At 38.6% G+C, this 22,413-nt stretch overlaps 1 protein-coding gene across 1 annotated transcript in view; it reads left to right on the forward strand.

The window, feature by feature from the left end:
- LOC102590771 (uncharacterized) overlaps positions 1–7,462 on the forward strand; it is a 10,272-nt gene extending 2,810 nt beyond the window's left edge. Inside the window, exon 4 of the mRNA XM_015305599.1 lies at positions 7,454–7,462. Coding sequence (XP_015161085.1) covers positions 7,454–7,462 — 9 coding nt within the window. The remainder of the gene's footprint in view (positions 1–7,453) is intronic.
- The last annotated feature ends 14,951 nt before the right edge of the window (positions 7,463–22,413 follow it).

Below are 22,413 nucleotides of genomic sequence, written 5' to 3' on the forward strand. Positions count from 1 at the left end.
ATGTGTTGAAATGTGTATTTAATTACACAAATAAAAATATATTGATAGATTTGTGACAAATTATTTTCGTCGCTAAATGAATGGAGATGAAATTAGCAACAAAATATTTGGTCGCCCTATATGATGAAACGATGAAATAATAAATAAAATGAGGGATAAAATTTAAAATACACGATGGATTTTTTTGTCGCTAAAGAAATTGGTGACGAAATTAGCGACAATAATTTGGTCGCCAATATGTTCAGACGACGAAATAAGTTACAAGAACAACGACATAAATTACAAAAATAGTGACAGATTTTTCCGTTGCTAATCTTGCCAACGGATAACTTTCGTCGCAAATCCGTCGCTCAGTTTGGGACGGATTCAATTTTTTCGTCGCTAAATGGTTAGCTACGCGCAATATAGAGACGAACAATATTTTGTCGCTATTCCGTCGCTAAACCAAAATAGCGACAAACTAATCTATTTAGCGACCGATTTTGCTTGTCGCTAAACACAGTTTTTTTTGTAGTGCATGTAGCTAAGTAATTAACTCTTAAACTAGTGAAATTATTGTAAGTTACCCCTAAAAATATCCTTACATTCACCTTTTTGACTCACTTATTCACTTGAAACTAACAATCATGTCTTTATTTTGCCTTTTAAATTTATCATGTGTCATTTTATTATTAGATGGAATAAATACTCCACCTTTACTAGATTTTTTTTCAAAATCTAAAAAGTAATCTCTGCATATATTATTTTGGTTAGGATAAATTAGGAAGACAAAATCTAAAAAGAACTTTTTTTAAAAAAACTAAGTTTTTTTTTTGTATATGTTGTAATTTTATCCAAAAAGTATGTTTTTAATTTTATTAATGCTATAGTAAAAATGAAGAAATATATTCAAATTTCATTAAATATGAAGAAAACTAATACGATATTAATAAATCACTTTGATCCTTAAGATTTTTTAAAGAAGTTTTAAAAGATTTTTCTCCATAATTTATCCAAGTCGACATATTCTTCTTTACGACCCAAAAATAAACTTCTTCTTTTTTTTTAAAAAAAAGCTACAACAAATACAAAAAATTATTAGATTTTCCATTAAAATACTTGTGAGATCTTGGAAAGGTATATTTGTTTTTTTAAACTTGGATAAATTATGCGGGGAAATCTAATAGAGATGGGTTTTTATTTCATCAAATAAGAAAATGATACATAATAAATATTTTTAAAAATAAAATCGAAAGAGGGTTGTTAGTCTCAAGGGTATGAGTATAATGTCTCATTTCTTGAGAAATTACTTTTATATGGGAAATGATCATTTTTCCCTTCCCTCAGTGTTTCATGTTTATTTTGTGTTGTGATAATAGTTATTGTAGCCCCCATAGTGAGATTTTGGTGGATTTGAGCCTTTTGAGTTGAGTTATATTGAAATGGTTTACTTTAATCAATATTTCGTGATCCAAGCATCAGATGGGGATTCTATTAGTTTCATTGAGTCTGGAACGGCGAGTTTGGTCTAGTAGTAAGATCGGTTAGAGTCCTGAGACCTTAAGTTGTGATTTGGATATTTAGGTAAAAAGTTGAATCTTTTGGCCTAAATGGGTTCCGAGTAGGTATTTCGGTCATAAATATATTCTTTTTAAAAAATATGATGATTCCATTGGTTACAAAATATGTTTTATGATGAACTTTCACTATTGGTTTGTGTTTATAGGGTTCCAGATGAGTTTCGAGGGTCAAAAAGATTTATTAAAGGTTGCTGGTGCACATTTTTAGCGACATAAAATTGATTTTAGTGTTGAAATCGCTGATTTAAATATTTATCTAAACTCATTTCATATTTTTGACATTTTGGGAGCTAGAAAGATCAATTTGAGACAATTTTTAATGCGTTTTTATTTCATAATCATTCAGTATGTATTTCTAACACTATTTTACTCTTTTGCCGAGAATATCCTTTTCATATTACATGATTTCTATCCACAAACTGGAGATGTTAAACCCCAAGGTCAAGAAATCAAATTATTGATTTGAAGGTCGATTAGGAATGGGTTTTCATTAATTTTCGAGATTTAGATCCTTGTATTGTGGGTAAACAAATTTTGAAGAAGTTTTTTTGATTTTTTTGTTATGTTTTTAACCGCATTTCAAATGTGGGTTTTAGGGCTTTCCGCCAAGTTGGAAAAAATGGTATTTTCTTGATTTGAAACTCGTTTCTTGCTCGATTTTAATGGGATTTTCAACCACGAATTCCTTTTTACTTATAATATATATTTTTCAAATAAAATTATAATTTTACCCTTCTCAATTCCAAAGAGATTTTTTGGACTATTTTATCCTCGATTTCGAATCCTATCAATATAGGTACCATTAGGCTTCTTCTGATGAACTCTTTTCACTCTTGATAGTTGGGGATTATTTCGGTGATCATGTGATTAGGGAAGTTGTCACGACCCAGACCGTCGTGATTGGCACTCACACTTACCCTCCGGTGGGAGAACCACTACTACAACCCAAATACATAACTTAACGAAAAGATAGGTATCTAAAGATACAGAAGTATGTTTAAATGTCTAAAGAAAATGGAGTTCCCATAAACATCGAAAGTTAACAAACAACCACCAAACATATGCGGAAAACAACCCCTAGAAACTGAAAGTAAATGTACCAAAACTTTAACAACGACAAGTCTAAAACAGGGGGAGGTAACCCCGAAACTGAACAAACTAATTTCTAAAGTACTAGTCTAAGTCCGAAGAAAATGGACTAAACAAAATGAAGGACTCTATGGCAGCCTGAAAAAACTGGCTCACCCTCGAAATTCAGTCTCAATCACTGATCTCCTAGCTGAGGTTTATCAATAGCCGCCTAAAGGTGTCCTAAACTTAACAAAGAACGAGCAGGTACAATATCAGTACACAACCACAATGTACTGGTAGGATCACGCGACTATTCCAGTAAGCGAAACATATATAAGCAGTCACAACATAGTAAACATGACATGTACATAACATATATACACATTGGTTATCATTTTAGGAGTAGTGTACAATTACACATTCTCAATAACAAGTAGATATGAAAATTCAATGGTCCTCGCATGGAACCCATACATGTTGAAACTACTCTATGGGAATGTAGGCAAAGCACCGAGAGGATATGGTAAGATGGAGGTTCTCCCAACGTTAGGTCGGATCTCAATGAACATCTTTCATATCCCATAACTATGATCCCTCATAGGTCCTAGCTAGTGGATCCACATAAGCTAGATGAACCGGTCTTCCTTAGGCAAGTAGACCACCTCTTATGGTGTGGGGTTTCATGACACCGGATTCCATGATTTAGCTCTCATGGTCTATGTTGGTTAAACGCTTATTCCCATCATGTGAGATGTGCATTATGGTTTCTTGAGGAGTTCTATGAAGTGTGGGTGGCAGTATGGGATGCCATCCATGCATTGCACGAGTAGGCTTTGAGAGGGTCATAGTGAGTTCTCTAAGTCTTAATGACTAATGAATGAATGTGTCCTAAATGAAGTTAATGAAGAAGGTTGACTTAAATGCTTATATGCTTAAGTGTAAAGATACATGCTATAATTGGATTGTATTATGAGTTACTTCCTTGTCATGGCTTGTTGTATATGAATGTGCCATGTCTAGAGTGACTTCAAATGAGTACTTAGTGTGAATAGTAGTATGGGATGCTACTTGCACATTGCATAAGTATGACTTAGAGTTGTCTTAGATGTTGGTCTTAAGGTGATGCTGTGATTCATGTGATGTTTAAGTCTCTTATATGCTTTATTGTGTAAAGGTGGAAATGATGAATGGTAAGTTCACTTTTGGTGACCTTAAGGTGGTACCTTAGTGTGGGTGGTGGTATGGGACGCTATCCATACATTGCACAAGGTATAGCTTGAGGGTGACTTGAGGTGATGACTTAAGGTGAAGGTAAAGGTTTATATGTTGATTTTGTTCAAATGTTAAAATGTGACTTGTATGTTGGTTGTGACTTATATTATGCCCCTTTTATTCAATGTTCATGAAGTTTTACTAAAATGGCATAAAAAGCATGACTTTCAAACAAAATGTCCTTTTTAAGCATGTTTTTGCATGGTCATCATACTTAGTACATTTTTGTGTGCTAACCCATATTTCTCCTACTTTTACTACAAGTGTAGGTTCCGGCAAGTGATTGATTCTAGTTAGGATTGAAGTGCTTGGATAGAGTTTCCTCCAAGACTTGGTATGTCCTCATGGATTCGAGGACAAGAACTTTTATGTTTCCTTTTTGTTCATGTAATAGACAATTCTAGTCTCTTCGATGGTAAAGGGCTGTGTCCCTACTTTAGTTTCAAGTACATTGTTAAGATGGCCATGTAAGACTTAGACTTCCGCTGTGTCTTTTGAAAGATTGTTAAATGAGCATTTTGATAGTTTGGTTTTAATTCCGTACTATTTCTATTACCTATGCAATGAATGAATGCTATGAGGCTTGTATAAGACCCCTTCGGGGTCGAGTACGCCGTGTCGCATCCGGGGTCTAGACTCGGGTCGTGATAAAGTCAACCCCAAAGGTTTCACATGTCCAGCCTCAAACCACTCTATGGGTGATCTACAACCCCTCCCATAAAGTGCCTCAAACGGTGCCATGTCTATGCTGGAGTGGTAGCTGTTATTATAGGAGAACTCACACAACAGTAGGAACTTATCCCAATGCCCTCCAATGTCAATCACACATGCTCTTAGCATGTCCTCTAACACTTGAATTGTTCTCTCTGACTACCCGTCCGTCTGTGGATGGAAAGCTATACTAAAAGTGAGTTGAGTGCCCAACTCATCATGCAATTCCCCTAAAACTTGGATGTGAACTGCGTACCACGGTCTGAGATGATAGAAAGGGGCACCCCATGCAGTCTCACTATCTCCTTCACATATACCTTAGCCAACTATTGCGCATTATAGTCTATTCTGACTGGAATAAAATGGGCTGACTTAGTCAATCTGTCAACCACTACCCAAATAGAATCAAACTTCCCCAAAGTCTTGGTGAGACCAACCATGAAATCCATAGCTATCCTTTCCCACTTCGATTCCGGAATTGGCATTCTCTGAAGCAAACCTGCAGGTCTTTGATGCTCATGCTTTACCTACTGACAGTTTTGGCACTTAGCCACAAACTCAACTATGTCTTTCTTCATGCTAAGCCACCAATAAAGTCACTTCAAATCTCGGTACATCTTGGTCACACCTAGATGAATGGAATACCGCGAACCGTGGGATTCTGTCAACATCTTCTGAATCAAGTCATCCACTCAGGGAACATAAATTCTCCCCTTAAAACTAAGCACTCCTTCCGCATCAAGAACTATATCTTGTGCCTTACTATACACTATCTTTTTTCGAAGCTCATTCAAATTCTCATCTCAAACTGTTTGGCATTAATTTCCTCAATGAATGTGGGTCTAACCTTAATGCTAGCCAATAACCCTACCTTTCTCTGAGATGCCCGATTGCATGAACTTAGACTCAAAAGAATCTCCTTGGCCAAAGGTCGCTTGGATAAACCCAAACAAGCTAGACTACTCATACTTACCGCCTTTCGGCTTAAAGCGTCTGCCACCACATTAGCCTTACCCGGATGATATTAAATGGTGACATCATAATCTTTAAGTAACTTGATGTGCCGCGAAATCATGGCACATTTGATGCTTAATAACTATGAACTAATACTGGAATTACATGATATTTTGGGATTATTTGATGGGTTTGTTAAATGTGTAGGCAGAATTTGGGTTGTACAGAAAAATAAGAAGAACTGATGTTGGCCCAAGTGAAGTTCACGGCCAACTTCATGAACCGTTAACTTTGTTACGGTCCGTGGTTGAGCTTGTGAAAGAGGGCCAGAACTGGGCCTTGAGAAGATGAATAGAAAGAATTCAAGTGAAGATCACGAAGGTTTATATGGGCCGTTGTTATTACCACGAACCATGGTACCTACCGTGAAGCTGAACCAGTATAAAAGCAAGAAAGAGTTGAAAGAAAGTTTGAAAACAAAGTGAAGACCATGGGTGACTTCACGGGCCGTGGTACTCACTACGGACCGTGGTGTCTCTCGTGGTACATTTTCCAGTGACCAAGTTTGAAGACCCACTATGGGGAAGATCCAAGGCAAGACCACAGAGGGCTTCACGGTCCGTGAATCCCTTGACGGGTCGTGGTAGTGGCCGTGACAAGGCTCGACAACTCAGTCCTAACTTGATTAGGACTCATTTTAAACATTCTATTTTGAATTACTTTAGGTCGTTTTGCGAGGCATTGGGGATGATCTGGCGTTTTCACAACGAGGAACAGAAAAGAAAACTTGATTTTTAGATTTTGGATTCAAATTATTGTCATCGGTGGGACGTTGTTCATTTCGATCTTGAAATTATCAAGTGGTTGTTGATTTACCAATTATTTTTGTAAGTGATTCTTAATATGTTTTCAATATCTATTATTGATTCTCTGCATAAGAACATGAGTTGCTAAACGTCACGACTGGGTGTGTGGAATCTATGATGATATTCTAGCTGCGATTCCGTAAAATGAGTAAAAAGGCAATTTTTGTTTACAACTTGTAGTTTACAACTTTCATTATCATTTTAGGCTATTGAGTGCACGCTTTAGACAGGCCTGTATCTGGTGTTTGTTCGAGAGAAAAGCATCAGTTAGGAAAAAGCTAAACTAAGTTTACGAATTGGAGTTAAAGTCGGATTTCGAGAGAAGGGATCTTTTAACACTGTATCAAATTAAGCGAAGTCCAATATCGATAACACTTTAAGTTCGAGAGAATTAGAGTGAATATTATCTAATTAGGCTGAGAAGCGTTAGATTTATTTAAGTCGCAAAGAGTCTGTAAACATTGATTTACTTGACACTCAATTTTACGGAAGAGCGTTATAATCAATGTCATAGTGAACACAAAACCTGGTTTCTTTAAATTGATTGAATCAACTTACAACGAGATCTTTTGTGAACCGTGTAACTAAGTTTTGACTGGAGGTACTTGCTGATAGAATACTTTTCAATTAAACCCAATTTTACTTTCCTTGTTAATCATTTAGGAAATAGTAACGACAATTGAGTAAATGCGATAGTGAAACTTTATTTGTAAAGAAATTCTCTGTGGGATCGACCTCAACTCTAGTTGAGTTCTGTAAATTGACAACGACCATTTACACTCCAAATTATTTGGAGTGTAAGTTTGGACGTATAAAAAGTGCTCGTAGTGTTCCCTTGTGTGTATTTTTAGGTATTTAGTTTTTGTTAGTATTGTGATTCTGTTGCCCTTCCCGATGATAGATTGGGTGACGACATTCTTAAGGCAAGGCGTCACGATGATATTACATAGGGGAAGTCTGAGTACCCGCTAGTTTGTCATTTTATTAATGATTGTACTTAATTGGTGTTTTGCTTCTCAGGTACAATGAGTCCCAGAAGAAAGAATGCTAACAAACCTGCTCCTGTCACCGCTTCACAATCAGAGGGTCATGGCGACTCCGAAGCGAGTGGGTCTGAGGTGCAAATAAATGTTACACCTGAAGATCACTCGCCTCGGGCTACTAGATCATTGGCTAGGAGAGCTATTCTCCAGGACTCTCCTCCTCAATCTGGAAAGAGAAGTAGTAGTTCCGAGAATGGGCAAAACTCGGGAATTCCAACTGATACTGCTGCTGGTAACCAATCTGCAGATGACTCGGGGGACAGTGCTGAATCTGACGGCGGTTCTCAGGCCGACACAAGTACTTCTCCACCTGTGGCTACCATAGAAGCTGAAACTGGAGTACGAGAGGAAACAGTTAATAGAGAGGATGAGGAGGAAATCACCGATGATGATACCATGGTGATGTATGTGAACGCTCAGGAACCTAACCCTACATTGAGACCACAACTGATTGCTTGTTATCGCTCCATGTGGACTGTCAACAGGTCTAAAGAGTTCTTCGACAATGGTATTGTGAATAAAACTGGGGGCATCAAGAATCAAGCAATTATGTCTGAGACTAGGGTGGTGGTAGCTGATGTCAAAGCATTCTCGGACATCTATCGGATATTTCAGCTCCATCAGTTCGATTGGATGGACAATGCACCTGGTGAATACTCTAGCCACCTGACCAGAGAATTTTATTCCTCTTATGCAGCTACATTGATGAATTTTGCTGCGGATACAGAGACCACGAAGCGTGGACAGAAAGACATGGCTAGTACCTGGGATCCACTTAACTCAATCATAGTAGGGGCAAATCAATAGATATTTCTGAGGCGTCGATTAACAGAATGTTGTACGGCCCAGAATACTCTGCACCCGTTTCAGTTGGCCTTTTCGAGGGCAAACATCATGAGGTCACCAGTGATGCTACAATGGAAGATCAAACTTCTCGAGAAAGGGTTTTACGCTAGATTGCGAAGCAAATTGCCATAGATGGGGAAAATGCAGGTTGGGTCACCACAACTTCAACACTTATCACTAAAGCTTCGCTATCTTTCCCGGCCAAGGTTTGGTGGGCTGTTGTCCAAGCCCAATTGAGACCAACAGCTAATGATAACACTTTGTCCCCTTCCCTGGCCTCGTTAGTAGCATGTCTTATGGTCGGTTACCCGGTCAATGCAAGACGGATAATAGCAATCGAGATGAGAGACAGGGCGCTAAATGAGAGAGCTGCACTTCCTTTTCCCTGTCTGATAGGGAAATTATGTCGAGGAGCGAATATTCCTCCGAACAGCCTAGTTGACAGATGGGGTGAAACATTCAGACTAACCCAGGTTTCAAAAATCAAGGATGTCGCGAACTATCTCTTTGGCGCGAAATCTGCCGCTGTAGGTACTTTAGTTGTTGTTCCACATGTCCCACTTGATATCTTCCAGGCAAGTAGAGATCCAGAACAGGGAGAGTCATCACAACCGTCCACAGAGGCACCACCACCTCCAGCTTCAGCCTCCCAGACTCCAGGTACCTTTATCACTATCCCTATGCTTTTTCTTGAGAAATTGGTTGCAGATCAGCGCCAGACCAAGACATTGGTCGACCAAATTGTGCTCCGGATGCCCCAGCTGATAGAGACAAAGGTATTAGCTGTGAAAAAGGAGATCAAAGATGAGAAGAGGACGGAGCTATCACTCTTAAATAACAGAGTGGATGGTTTGGAGAACCTTGTTCAGGATCGCTTCCAGGCTACCGGTTCAGCAGATACTGAAGAGTTCAGAACCCAGTTGGCAGAATTGTGCACTCAAATTGCTAAGCTGGCTGAAAAGCCAGCACAGGTGCCCACTCCGGTCATGCCAGAGTCGTTGATGCAAATGTTAAGTCAGGCACCCTCCACTCAAACACTCGATGATCTTTGGGGTGCACCCCCTACAAGTAAATCCGGCAAGAGAAAACACATAGCTGGAGAACTTGATGAGGAGACCCCCACTGACTCCGCTAGAGAGGCAAGAAGGCAAGAAAAGAGAGCTCGTAGAGCATCAAAGAGGGAAGTTAGGGAGAAGGAAGCCCTTGACCAGCAACAACGAGATGCAACGTTAGTTGGAGCTTCTGGTAGTGGTGAACCTGCTTCGACTAATGAAAACCACACTGATCATGTCCCCAGACCTGAGAGTGCACCCATTGATAAGGGTACCAAAGCTGATACGACGACCGGCGTCTAGAGCGCCGCAAGTATGACCCCTCCTCATAGCCTGTGTTTTTGATTGTTTTATCTCGACTTTGAGGACAAAGTCCTTTTTATTTGGGGAGAGGGTGGTCAGCAGCGAGCCATAACTGTTAGAAAAATGGAGGTTGTCTCTTTGTATTACTGTTGTAGGTGTTTTATGTATTGAGCTGTGCAGCAGCTACTCTGTAAATATTGAAGACCTAAATCTGAGTTTGACTGTTAGGATCTTTAGATGACATCTTAGATACTGATATGTTGAAAGTGGCTAATCTGACCAATTAATTGGTGAACCAAGAAATTAAAAAATGTAATCCTGTGTAGTGTGTGAGTAAGTTTTGATTGAAGTCTAATACTAGGAGCAGAAACTAGAACTTGCCTAAGTAGTCTTGCTTGAATCTGAAAATAACCGGATAGGAAAGGATCAGTAGGCCATTTTTGTTAAACCAGTTAAAAAAAAAAAAAAAAAGAACCAAAATGAAAAGCTATCACTTGAACCCAATTTGAGCCTTAAATCAGTCTTTGTTCTTACCCAACATATATCAAATCCTTTGGTTCTCCGAAGGAATACGATATCACAACTCAGGCCAAAAGCCTAAGTTGAGGGTGATTGCAATCCGAACAGAAAGAAAAAGGGAAAAAGAAGGTTCAACCAGTGAGCTGAATGTGTAAAAAAAAAAAAGAAAAAAAAAGAATAGAAAATGATATCTACTGGGTCGGGATGAAATAAAGAAAAAGAGAAATCACTCAGAAAAGTGTGTGAAAACGAAACTTTGGGGAAACCAAGGAATTAGTCACTCACGAAACCAAATATCCATTCCCTAGCCCCAAGCCTATGTTACAAGCAAATAAAGTCCTACAGTGATCCTATTCCGGGTGTTTGAAAGAGAAAGTGTAGAAAGCAAGGGAAAGCCTATGATAGTTTGTTGTTAATGTTAGAAGTTCATTGAGAGCGTGAGAGTAGTATTCAGTCCCTACCAATATGAGCGAGGGACTTCTTTGGTGTGAGGACACAGTGGTTGCATTTGAAAGTAGATTGTGTAAGCTGATAATTTGCAGGTATAAGCATGATTGACTATGAGTAATGAGATGTCATGTATTGATCCTTACATGTTAGATTTAGAGGTTTGGGATACAAATTATACTTGAAATAGTTGCTGCGTAGTGTCATAAATCTGGAAATGAATTGAGGGCTGATTGTAATTGTTTGTTTTCTCATCACTTAAGGACAAGTAATGGTTCTAAGTTGAGGGTGTTGATGTGCCGTGAAATCGTGGCACATTTGATGCTTAATAACTATGAACTAATACTGGAATTAAGTGATATTTTGGGATTATTTGATGGGTTTGTTAAATGTGTAGGCAGAATCTGGGTTGTACAGAAAAAGAAACAGAACTGATGTTGGCCCAAGTGAAGTTCACGGCCAACTTCACGAACCGTTAACTTTGTTACGGTCCATGGTTGAGCTCGTGAAAGAGTGCCAAAACTGGGCCTTGAGAAGATGAAGAGCAAGAATTCAAGTCAACATCACGGAGGTTTATACGGGCCGTTGTTATTACCACGAACCGTGGTACCTACCGTGAAGCTGAACCAGTATAAAAGCAAGAAAGAGTTGAAAGAAAGTTTGAAAACAAAGTGAAGACCACGGGTGACTTCACGGGCCGTGGTACTCACTACGGACCGTGGTGTCTCTCGTGGTACATTTTCCAGTGACCAAGTTTGAAGAACCACTTTGGGGAAGATCCAAGGCAAGACCACGGAGGGCTTCACGGTCTGTGAATCCCTTGACGGGTCGTGGTAGTGGCCGTGACAAGGCCCGACAACTCAGTCCTAACTTGATTAGGACTCATTTTAAACATTCTATTTTGAATTACTTTAGGTCGTTTTGCGAGGCATTGGGGATGATCTGACGTTTTCACAACGAGGAATAGAAAAGAAAACTTGAATTTTAGATTTTGGATTCAAATTATTGTCATCAGTGGGACGTTGTTCATTTCGATCTTGAAATTATCAAGTGGTTGTTGATTTACCGATTATTTTTGTAAGTGATTCTTAATATGTTTTCATTATCTATTATTGATTCTCTGCATAAGAACATGAGTTGCTAAACGTCATGACTGGATGTGTGGGATCTATGATGATATTCTAGCTGCGATTCCGTAAAATGAGTAAAAAGGCAATCTTTGTTTACAACTTGTAGTTTACAGCTTTCATTATCATTTTAGGCTATTGAGTGCACGCTTTAGACAGGCCTTTATTTGGTGTTTGTTCGAGAGAAAAGCATCAGTTGGGAAAAAGCTAAACTAAGTTTATGAATTGGAGTTAAAGTCGGATTTCGAGAGAAGGGATCTTTAACACCGTATCAAATTAAGCGAAGTCCAATATCGATAACAGTTTAAGTTCGAGAGAATTAGAGTGAATATTATCTAATTAGGCTGAGAAGCGTTAGATTTATTTAAGTCGCAAAGAGTCTGTAAACGTTGATTTACTTGACACTCAATTTATGGAAGAGCGTTATAGTCGATGTCATAGTGAACACAAAACCTGGTTTCTTTAAATTGATTGAATCAACTTACAACGAGATCTTTTGTGAACCGTGTAACTAAGTTTTGACTGGAAGTACTTGCTGATAGAATACTTTTCAATTAAACCCAATTTTACTTTCCTTGTTAATCGTTTAGGAAATAGTAACAACAATTGAGTAAATGCGATGTGAAACTTTATCTGTAAAGAAATTCTCTGTGGGATCGACCTCAACTCTAGTTGAGTTCTGTAAATTGACAACGACCGTTACACTCCAAATTACTTGGAGTGTAAGTTTGGACGTATCATAACTCCATCCACTTTCGTTGTCTCAGATTTAGGTCCATTTGAGTAAATACATGTTGCAGACTACGATGATCAGTGAATATCTCACACTTGACACTATATAGGTAATGCCGCTAGATCTTAAGAGCAAACACTACCGCTGCCAACTCCAAATCGTGCGTCGGGTAATTCATCTCATGTACCTTCAACTGTCGCAAGGCATAAGCTATGACATTCTTATATTGCATCAACACAACACCCAAACCCGAATGTGAAGCATCACAATAAATAAGAAAATCTTTACCTTCCACCGGTAGTGCCAGAATAGGTGTGGTGGTCAAGAGAGTCTTGAGCTTTTGAAAGCTCTCTTCACATTATTCAGTCCACTCAAAAGGTACCTCCTTTTTGCTTAGCTTTGTAAAATGCATGGCGATAGAAGCAAAATTCTTCACGAACCTACGATAATAGCTAGCGTGCCCCGAAAAACTCCTAACTTCAGTCACAGAGCTAGGCTGGACCCAATTCTTAACCGCTTTAATCTTTTGGGGATCTACCATTACCCCTTCCCTTGAAACTACATGCCCCAAAAAGGTAATTGAAGTCAACCATAACTCACACTTAGAGAAATTTAGCATACAACTTTTGTCTCCCAAGAACACCTAGAATAATAAGAAAATAGTTGGCATGCTCTTTCTAACTCTTGGAATAAACCAAAATGTCATCAATGAAAACAATAACAAACGAATACAAAATGGTTTGAACACATTCATCAAACTCATGAAAGTTGCAGGCACATTTGTCAACCCAAACGACATCACTAGAAACTCATAGTGCCCATAACGGGTTCTGAATGTCGTCTTTGGTACATCCTCAGGCCTAATCTTTAACTGATGGTAACCAGACCTTAGGTCAATCTTAGAGAAAACTAATGCACCTTGCAACTGGTAAAAAAGATCATATATTTGAGGCAACATATACTTATTTCGAATGGTGGCCCTATTCAATTGTCGGTAGTCTATGCACATTCTCATACTACCATCATTTTTCTTAACAACTAAGACAAGATCACCCCAAAGGGGAAGCACTAGGACGACTGAAACCTTTATCAAGAAATTCCTGAATTTGAGCCGTAAGCTTTCTTAACTCCGCCGAAGCCATGCGATAAGGAGAAATGGAGATGGGGCGGGTACCAGGTTCCAAATCAATGCAGATATCTATGTCTCTATCCGGAGGCATACCAGGCAAATCGAAAGGAAACACTTCTCTAAATTATGACACCACAAGAATAGACACAATAGAGGAGGACTCAACTTCAACATCCCGAATATGAGCCAAATATGCGAAACAACCTTACCCCACCAGTTTCCTAGCCTGAATGGAGGATATGACCTTAGATGGATTATGCTTGTACACCTCTTCCCACTCTAACTTTTCCCTACCCGGGATCTCTAGAGTCACAGACTTAGTATTACAATTAAGCACAACATAATAGGGGGACAACCAAGTCATGCCTAAGATTATATCAAAGTCAGTCATATCCAAAATAACCAAATAAGCTCAAGTTTGGAAACCCATAAACATAACAGGACAAGCATGATAAACATGGGTGACTATGAAAGACTCTCCAACTGGGGTAAAAACATGGATGGGGGCATCAAGTACATCACAAACCGCATCAAATCCCAAGGCAAACTAAACTGGACACGTATGAAAAAGTAGAACCCGGATCAAACAACACATTAGTCATCCGGTCACAGATAAGAATAGTACATGTGATCATTGCATTAGATGTCTCCATCTCGGTCTTTCCCGAAAAAGCATAAAAGTAAGCCTTGTCATCTTGATGGACGACCTCCTTGCCTGGTTACGCTGTTCCTCTGCCTGCATTACCATTACCCCGACCTCCATGGCCTCGCTGATTTCCTCCTCGCCCACCTTATGAATATCCTCTAACTTAATTATCATTGCTTGTGGGTACCACTGTTCTAGTCTGTTGCTGTGCGGATTCCAACATGCGCGGTTGGGGACAATATCTCTTATGTGCCTAAGTTTCCCACAATTATAGCAAGTACAATCAAAAGATTGTCTGCCGCTAGCCGAATACGTGACTCCCTAGCTATCCTGAATAAAATTCTGTTGTGGAGTTCCCGAGTAAATACCTGTAGAAGCGGGCATGTCAGACTGAATCGGTCGGGCTGCAAGCGTCGGCCTACCTGAACCTTTGGATTAAGAACCCTTAAAGTTACTTATGCTCTTGGATTTCTAAGCTAAAGCCTTAGCCTGCCCATCACGTCTAACTCCCTCTACTTTCTTCACAAAGTTGGTCACCTCATTAAAGCTCTTTCCTGCATAAGTCATGTGAAAAGAAAATACTTGAAGTTTGGGGTTTAATCCCTTGAGGAATAGATGAATCCTCTCCTCCTCAGTAGTCACCAATTGAGTAGCATATCTAGACAATGCATGAAATTTAGCCTCATAAGCAACTACAGACATACCACCCTGCTCCAAAGCCACGAACTCATCCTTCTTGCGATCCCTCAAAGTCCATGGGGCACAAAATTTTCCAAAAAACAGATCATGAAACTGTGTCCAAGTGAGTTGGGGAAAAACTGATGATCTGCATTCCACATAGGCCCTCCACCACTACTTAGCCTCACCTTGAAGCTGGAAGATCACGAACTCTACCCCATGCTGGTGTACAATACCTAACTTGTGCAGCCTCTCATAACAGTCCAAAATAAACTCATAGGCGTCTTCACTCTCAGAACCATGAAACACAGGCGACTTCAGTTTCAGAAACTTAGTCAACATTTCATGCGAATTACCAGTCATCAAAGGACCCAATAGGGGACTGAAAAAGGCATCAGTGCCTACAGTTCCACCCACCTTGGGGACAGTAAAAGCAATAGGGGGGTTGGCGGGAGTTTGAGTTTCTTGGACCGTGGGAAGAACTCCAGGACCAACCAATCCTTTCAGAAAAGTCATAATCTATTGAGCTAACACTAGGTCTAAGGGAGGAATACATGTAGTCTCAGCTTGTACCTCTTCATCTTGTCGAACATTCTTCTCATTCTAAACCTCTACATTCTCCTCTTCCTCTTCGTGATGTGCAGGAGGAACCTCATTCCTGGGAGCATTCTCAACCGGAGATCGACCTCTAGCGGGAGCTACCCTTCCTCAGCCTCTACCCCTTACTCTTCCTCTACCCTGCCTCAACCGCGGCTCTTGCTGTGGACTCCTCAGTTGGCTCATTGAAGGGAGCTACGAGCTTGCCGCCGTTGAAGTGAGTGTTAACTATCATCGGACAGAAGAGTGAAAGAGATTAGATACCAATTTGGATCACCAGATACCAATTGAAATCAAGTTATAAGACAAAAGGAGACAAGAGAAAACAAAGAGATTTCCTAAAGTCCTATAGCCTCTAAGTACAAACATCTCCGAACCGTTCCGCAAGACTCTACTATACTCATTTTGGTACACCAAGATCAACGAACCTTGGGCTTTGATACCAACTTTGTCACGGCCCAGACCGACGTGATTGGCACCCACACTAATCCTCCGGTGGGAGAACCACTACTACAACCTAACTACACAACTTAACGAAAAGATAGGCATTTAAAGATACGGAAGCAAGTTTAAATGTCTAAAGAAAATAGAGTTCCCATAAACTCCGAAAGTTAACAAACAACCACAAAACATATGCGGAAAACAATCCCTAGAAACTGAAAGTCAATGTACCAAAACTCTAACAACGATAAGTCTAAAATAAGGGGGGGGGGGAGTAACCCCAAAACTAAACAAACGAATTTCTAAAGTACTAGTCTAAGTCCGAAGAAAATGGACTAAACAAAATGAATGACTCCATGGCAGCCTGAAAGAACTGGCTCACCCTTGAAATCCGGTCTCAATCACTGATCTGCTAGTTGAGGTCTATCAGTAGCCGCCTGAAGATGCCCTTTACTTAACAAATAACGGGCAAGTGCAGTATCAGTACACAACCACAGTGTAATGGTAGGATCACGCGGCTATTTCAGTAAGCGAAACATATATATGTAGTCACAACATAGTAAACATGACATGTACAGAACATATATACACATTGGTTATCATTTTCAGGAGCAGTGTACAATTACACATTCTCATTAACAAGTAAATATGAAAATTCAATGGTCCTCTCATGAAACCCATACCCAAACTGTTAGTGTGCCGGAATGTGACACCCGATCTAGTTAGTGTGTCGAAACGTGACGCCCGATCCATTCAACACAACCACAATCACAATCACACTCATAATGTACATACTCATAGTCATACAATTAAGTGTTGAATCATGGCGTACATTTGTTCATTCATACTTATTTTATTAGGTTTGATCAATAGGATTCCATTCATATACATACATGCATTACAATGAAGCAATTACCAACATACATCACACAAACATGAAACCAAACCATCACCTACCTCAAAACCAAGCTTGAATCCCCCTGGCGTATTACACGGAGACAAAGAGTAAGAATTTGAGTTCCAAACCCCCATTTCACACGGGCTGCAAGCGTCGGCCTACCTGAACCTTTGGATTAAGAACCCTTAAAGTTACTTATGCTCTTGGATTTCTAAGCTAAAGCCTTAGCCTGCCCATCACGTCTAACTCCCTCTACTTTCTTCACAAAGTTGGTCACCTCATTAAAGCTCTTTCCTGCATAAGTCATGTGAAAAGAAAATACTTGAAGTTTGGGGTTTAATCCCTTGAGGAATAGATGAATCCTCTCCTCCTCAGTAGTCACCAATTGAGTAGCATATCTAGACAATGCATGAAATTTAGCCTCATAAGCAACTACAGACATACCACCCTGCTCCAAAGCCACGAACTCATCCTTCTTGCGATCCCTCAAAGTCCATGGGGCACAAAATTTTCCAAAAAACAGATCATGAAACTGTGTCCAAGTGAGTTGGGGAAAAACTGATGATCTGCATTCCACATAGGCCCTCCACCACTACTTAGCCTCACCTTGAAGCTGGAAGATCACGAACTCTACCCCATGCTGGTGTACAATACCTAACTTGTGCAGCCTCTCATAACAGTCCAAAATAAACTCATAGGCGTCTTCACTCTCAGAACCATGAAACACAGGCGACTTCAGTTTCAGAAACTTAGTCAACATTTCATGCGAATTACCAGTCATCAAAGGACCCAATAGGGGACTGAAAAAGGCATCAGTGCCTACAGTTCCACCCACCTTGGGGACAGTAAAAGCAATAGGGGGGTTGGCGGGAGTTTGAGTTTCTTGGACCGTGGGAAGAACTCCAGGACCAACCAATCCTTTCAGAAAAGTCATAATCTATTGAGCTAACACTAGGTCTAAGGGAGGAATACATGTAGTCTCAGCTTGTACCTCTTCATCTTGTCGAACATTCTTCTCATTCTAAACCTCTACATTCTCCTCTTCCTCTTCGTGATGTGCAGGAGGAACCTCATTCCTGGGAGCATTCTCAACCGGAGATCGACCTCTAGCGGGAGCTACCCTTCCTCAGCCTCTACCCCTTACTCTTCCTCTACCCTGCCTCAACCGCGGCTCTTGCTGTGGACTCCTCAGTTGGCTCATTGAAGGGAGCTACGAGCTTGCCGCCGTTGAAGTGAGTGTTAACTATCATCGGACAGAAGAGTGAAAGAGATTAGATACCAATTTGGATCACCAGATACCAATTGAAATCAAGTTATAAGACAAAAGGAGACAAGAGAAAACAAAGAGATTTCCTAAAGTCCTATAGCCTCTAAGTACAAACATCTCCGAACCGTTCCGCAAGACTCTACTATACTCATTTTGGTACACCAAGATCAACGAACCTTGGGCTTTGATACCAACTTTGTCACGGCCCAGACCGACGTGATTGGCACCCACACTAATCCTCCGGTGGGAGAACCACTACTACAACCTAACTACACAACTTAACGAAAAGATAGGCATTTAAAGATACGGAAGCAAGTTTAAATGTCTAAAGAAAATAGAGTTCCCATAAACTCCGAAAGTTAACAAACAACCACAAAACATATGCGGAAAACAATCCCTAGAAACTGAAAGTCAATGTACCAAAACTCTAACAACGATAAGTCTAAAATAAGGGGGGGGGGGAGTAACCCCAAAACTAAACAAACGAATTTCTAAAGTACTAGTCTAAGTCCGAAGAAAATGGACTAAACAAAATGAATGACTCCATGGCAGCCTGAAAGAACTGGCTCACCCTTGAAATCCGGTCTCAATCACTGATCTGCTAGTTGAGGTCTATCAGTAGCCGCCTGAAGATGCCCTTTACTTAACAAATAACGGGCAAGTGCAGTATCAGTACACAACCACAGTGTAATGGTAGGATCACGCGGCTATTTCAGTAAGCGAAACATATATATGTAGTCACAACATAGTAAACATGACATGTACAGAACATATATACACATTGGTTATCATTTTCAGGAGCAGTGTACAATTACACATTCTCATTAACAAGTAAATATGAAAATTCAATGGTCCTCTCATGAAACCCATACCCAAACTGTTAGTGTGCCGGAATGTGACACCCGATCTAGTTAGTGTGTCGAAACGTGACGCCCGATCCATTCAACACAACCACAATCACAATCACACTCATAATGTACATACTCATAGTCATACAATTAAGTGTTGAATCATGGCGTACATTTGTTCATTCATACTTATTTTATTAGGTTTGATCAATAGGATTCCATTCATATACATACATGCATTACAATGAAGCAATTACCAACATACATCACACAAACATGAAACCAAACCATCACCTACCTCAAAACCAAGCTTGAATCCCCCTGGCGTATTACACGGAGACAAAGAGTAAGAATTTGAGTTCCAAACCCCCATTTCACAACACACCTTTAACTCATGACGTTCAAAAACTACCCTTTTCACGCTAAGATTAGTTTCGGGAGTTCTACTCGCCCGAATTCGATTCCGTAAAGTCGTACGGGTTCCTTAACGTCTTAGTTATCTACTCATGTGATCTAATCCATAATTACATCCCACATTCATTACCAAATTTTCCTAGACCTCAGCTGACTCAGATTTCATCCAAATCTGGACTAAGCTACAATTTTTCAAGTCACTACTCAAAAGTTTTCTGGCCCCAATTCTTTCCCCATTGCCTTTTATATAATGATAGGAACAGATCGTTACAGAAGTGCTCCGATAGAGTTATTCGAGTGAAATTTTTACCTTTGAGGTAGGTTTGACTATCCCTCTTTTAGACTGAGATGAGTACGTGATCTTTTTAAGGAAGTCAACTGTGAAATGAACTATATATGAGTTCTAGAGGTTGGTAAGTGTTTGTCTTCTTGTTTAGTTCATGTGATGCCTATTTGTGATGCTTAGCATGTGTGGAAGCTTGTGTGATACGTTTAATTGTTATTGAAAATCTCTGATATTTGAGTAATTGCCTGAGTGAGGTATTGTGTGGCTTATCTTTATACTGGATATTGAAATGCCCAAGTTAGGGGCTTTAATTGATTTTTAAATCATCTTAAAAAAAATAAAAATACTTGTCTAAGTGGTAAAGACTAATCTCAAATGGTTTCCTCCACTATCCCCATCATTTGAGGTCGTGTTTCATGACTTGTTGAGTTTGAGAACTTTATGCTATTCAAAATTGTTGATGAACTGATAATATATTTGTGTTATATGTATTGTAATGCACTCATCCTCATTCAACATATCATTGTTCATGGGAATATGAGAAAGTGGAGAAATACAATCTTTTTGAGAAAAAAAAAAGTGATATCATACTTATATCCTTGACCACGAGCTAGGTAGAAAGTAGGTGAGATATTAAGATTATAAAATTGGTATATGGACTGCGATTCCTCCATGAGTCCTTATTTGTAAGCTAAAGCTCGGCAAGGTGTAGACGACATATTGTGCGACAATCTTGGTTCATCCACATCATTCCATTATCTCATTGCATCACATTGGCTAGCTTTGTTGTGTTGTGTAACTTGCTTATATGTTTATTTGAGTATTATCTCTACCCCTTTTGTGTTTACTTTATTCGCGCCATTATTATATAAATTGGCGATACTGATGCTTGAATGGGATGTTTCTGCATGCATGTGAAAGTGTTTCATGGTTTCTTTCTTAAGTCTTCTTAGTTGCTTATACTCAGTCGGTCTAATATACTAAGTACATGTGGTTTGTATCCACCATTACTTCTGTTATCCTTTTGATGTAGATCCTAGTTAGGATAATCATTTTAGCGGCTGATCAAATCTAACGATTTTTTTCTCATTCAGGTTGTGGTGAGATTCTGCTTTCCGGATCACCATTGGTCTTTATCTATCATTTACGGTCTTTAATTTTCTTTAAAATACTTGAGCTCTTTATACTTATGCTACTGGATTTTGGAAACTTCTTTGTTGTTTCTTATCAGCTGTGGCCTGACTTCCCTTTGGAAGTCTCATATGTGTTATTTCTTTCGGCTTACACACTATTTGGCGTTATCGGGGTGTGTGTCATCATGACCTCGAATTTTGGGTCATGACAATAAGTGAGTCAAAAAGGTTAAACAAAGGGTATTTTTAGAAAAAAATGAGTAAAAAAGTATTTTGGACCAAAAAAGGGTTGGAGAGTATGATTGAACTACAATCTTGGAACTTAGACCTAGGAGTGTCAATGGAACAATTTGGTCGGTTATTTTTAAAAAAAAATATCATCCCAATTTTTTGGCTATTATATAATGTATAATAAAAATTAGATCTTTTAAAACCATCCCAATCATATTGATTTTTCTTTGGTATCGATACAATTCGGTTAATTTTTTATTTTATTTTTACTTTTAAAGTGTCACCTCAAATATACTATTATTAAAATATTTCTCTCGCAAGTATGTTCTCGAAGAAGCACTTCAATTATTCACAAACATGTCAAGAATGAAAAACATTGTCACCGTATTGTTAGATCTTAAACATTTAATAGAAGTACTTGCATATATTTTGCCGTATTGTTTGATAAAGTATCTATTATAGTATCTTTGACCTAGGTTAGATTTATATTTGAAAAATGTTATAAAATATATTTATATATTAAATTCAACATATTGTTAATATATAAAATATATTTACATAAATGTAAGGTTATTCGGTTCAGTTTGAAATATTTTTAATTTTTTTTATAAATTAAAAAACCATTCTAATTGTTCAGGATAGTTATGCACTTAAATAAAAGTACACAGTTTTATTGAAAAAATTGATATAAATCGGTTTGGTACGGTTAGGTTCGATCGGTTCAGTGGGTTTATCAGATTCTTTTGACACCCCTACTCAGAAAACAAAATAAAAAGTGTAAATACCAAATCTATATATATAATAGGAGAGGTGATAGCGCCTACGTGTTAGCGCAAAAAAAAACAATATTTTCAAAAAATTAAAAAATAATTAAATTGTATTTAAAAAAAATAACAAACAAATGCACGTGTATTGGTAGTTAATATTTCAAAATTAGTGGGATCACTTTAAAATTTATGTAAATGTGTAAAACTTACGCAGAAGTAACTACCATAAAATTTCAATTTTTTAATTAAAAAATAATCCTAATTTTTTTTAAAAAAACCGTCATATTTAAAATAAAAATTTAAACTTTGAAAATATAAAAAGTAAAAATAAAAAACACACACGCTAAAATTTTGGTTTTGAGCCTAATTTTGTGGAACTCTATCAAGCATTATCTAATTTTGTGGAACTATCAAGTATTATCTTTTTAAATATCTTAATTTAAAAAATATTGAGCCTAATTTTGTGGAATTATCAAGCATTATCTGATTTTGTGAACCTATCAAATATTATCCTTTTAAATATCTCAATTTAAAAAATATTGTAATATATATATATATATATATATATATACACA

The sequence above is a fragment of the Solanum tuberosum genome, unplaced genomic scaffold (genome assembly GCF_000226075.1).
Source record: "Solanum tuberosum cultivar DM 1-3 516 R44 unplaced genomic scaffold, SolTub_3.0 scf00883, whole genome shotgun sequence".
In the NCBI taxonomy this organism is placed as follows: domain Eukaryota; kingdom Viridiplantae; phylum Streptophyta; class Magnoliopsida; order Solanales; family Solanaceae; genus Solanum; species Solanum tuberosum.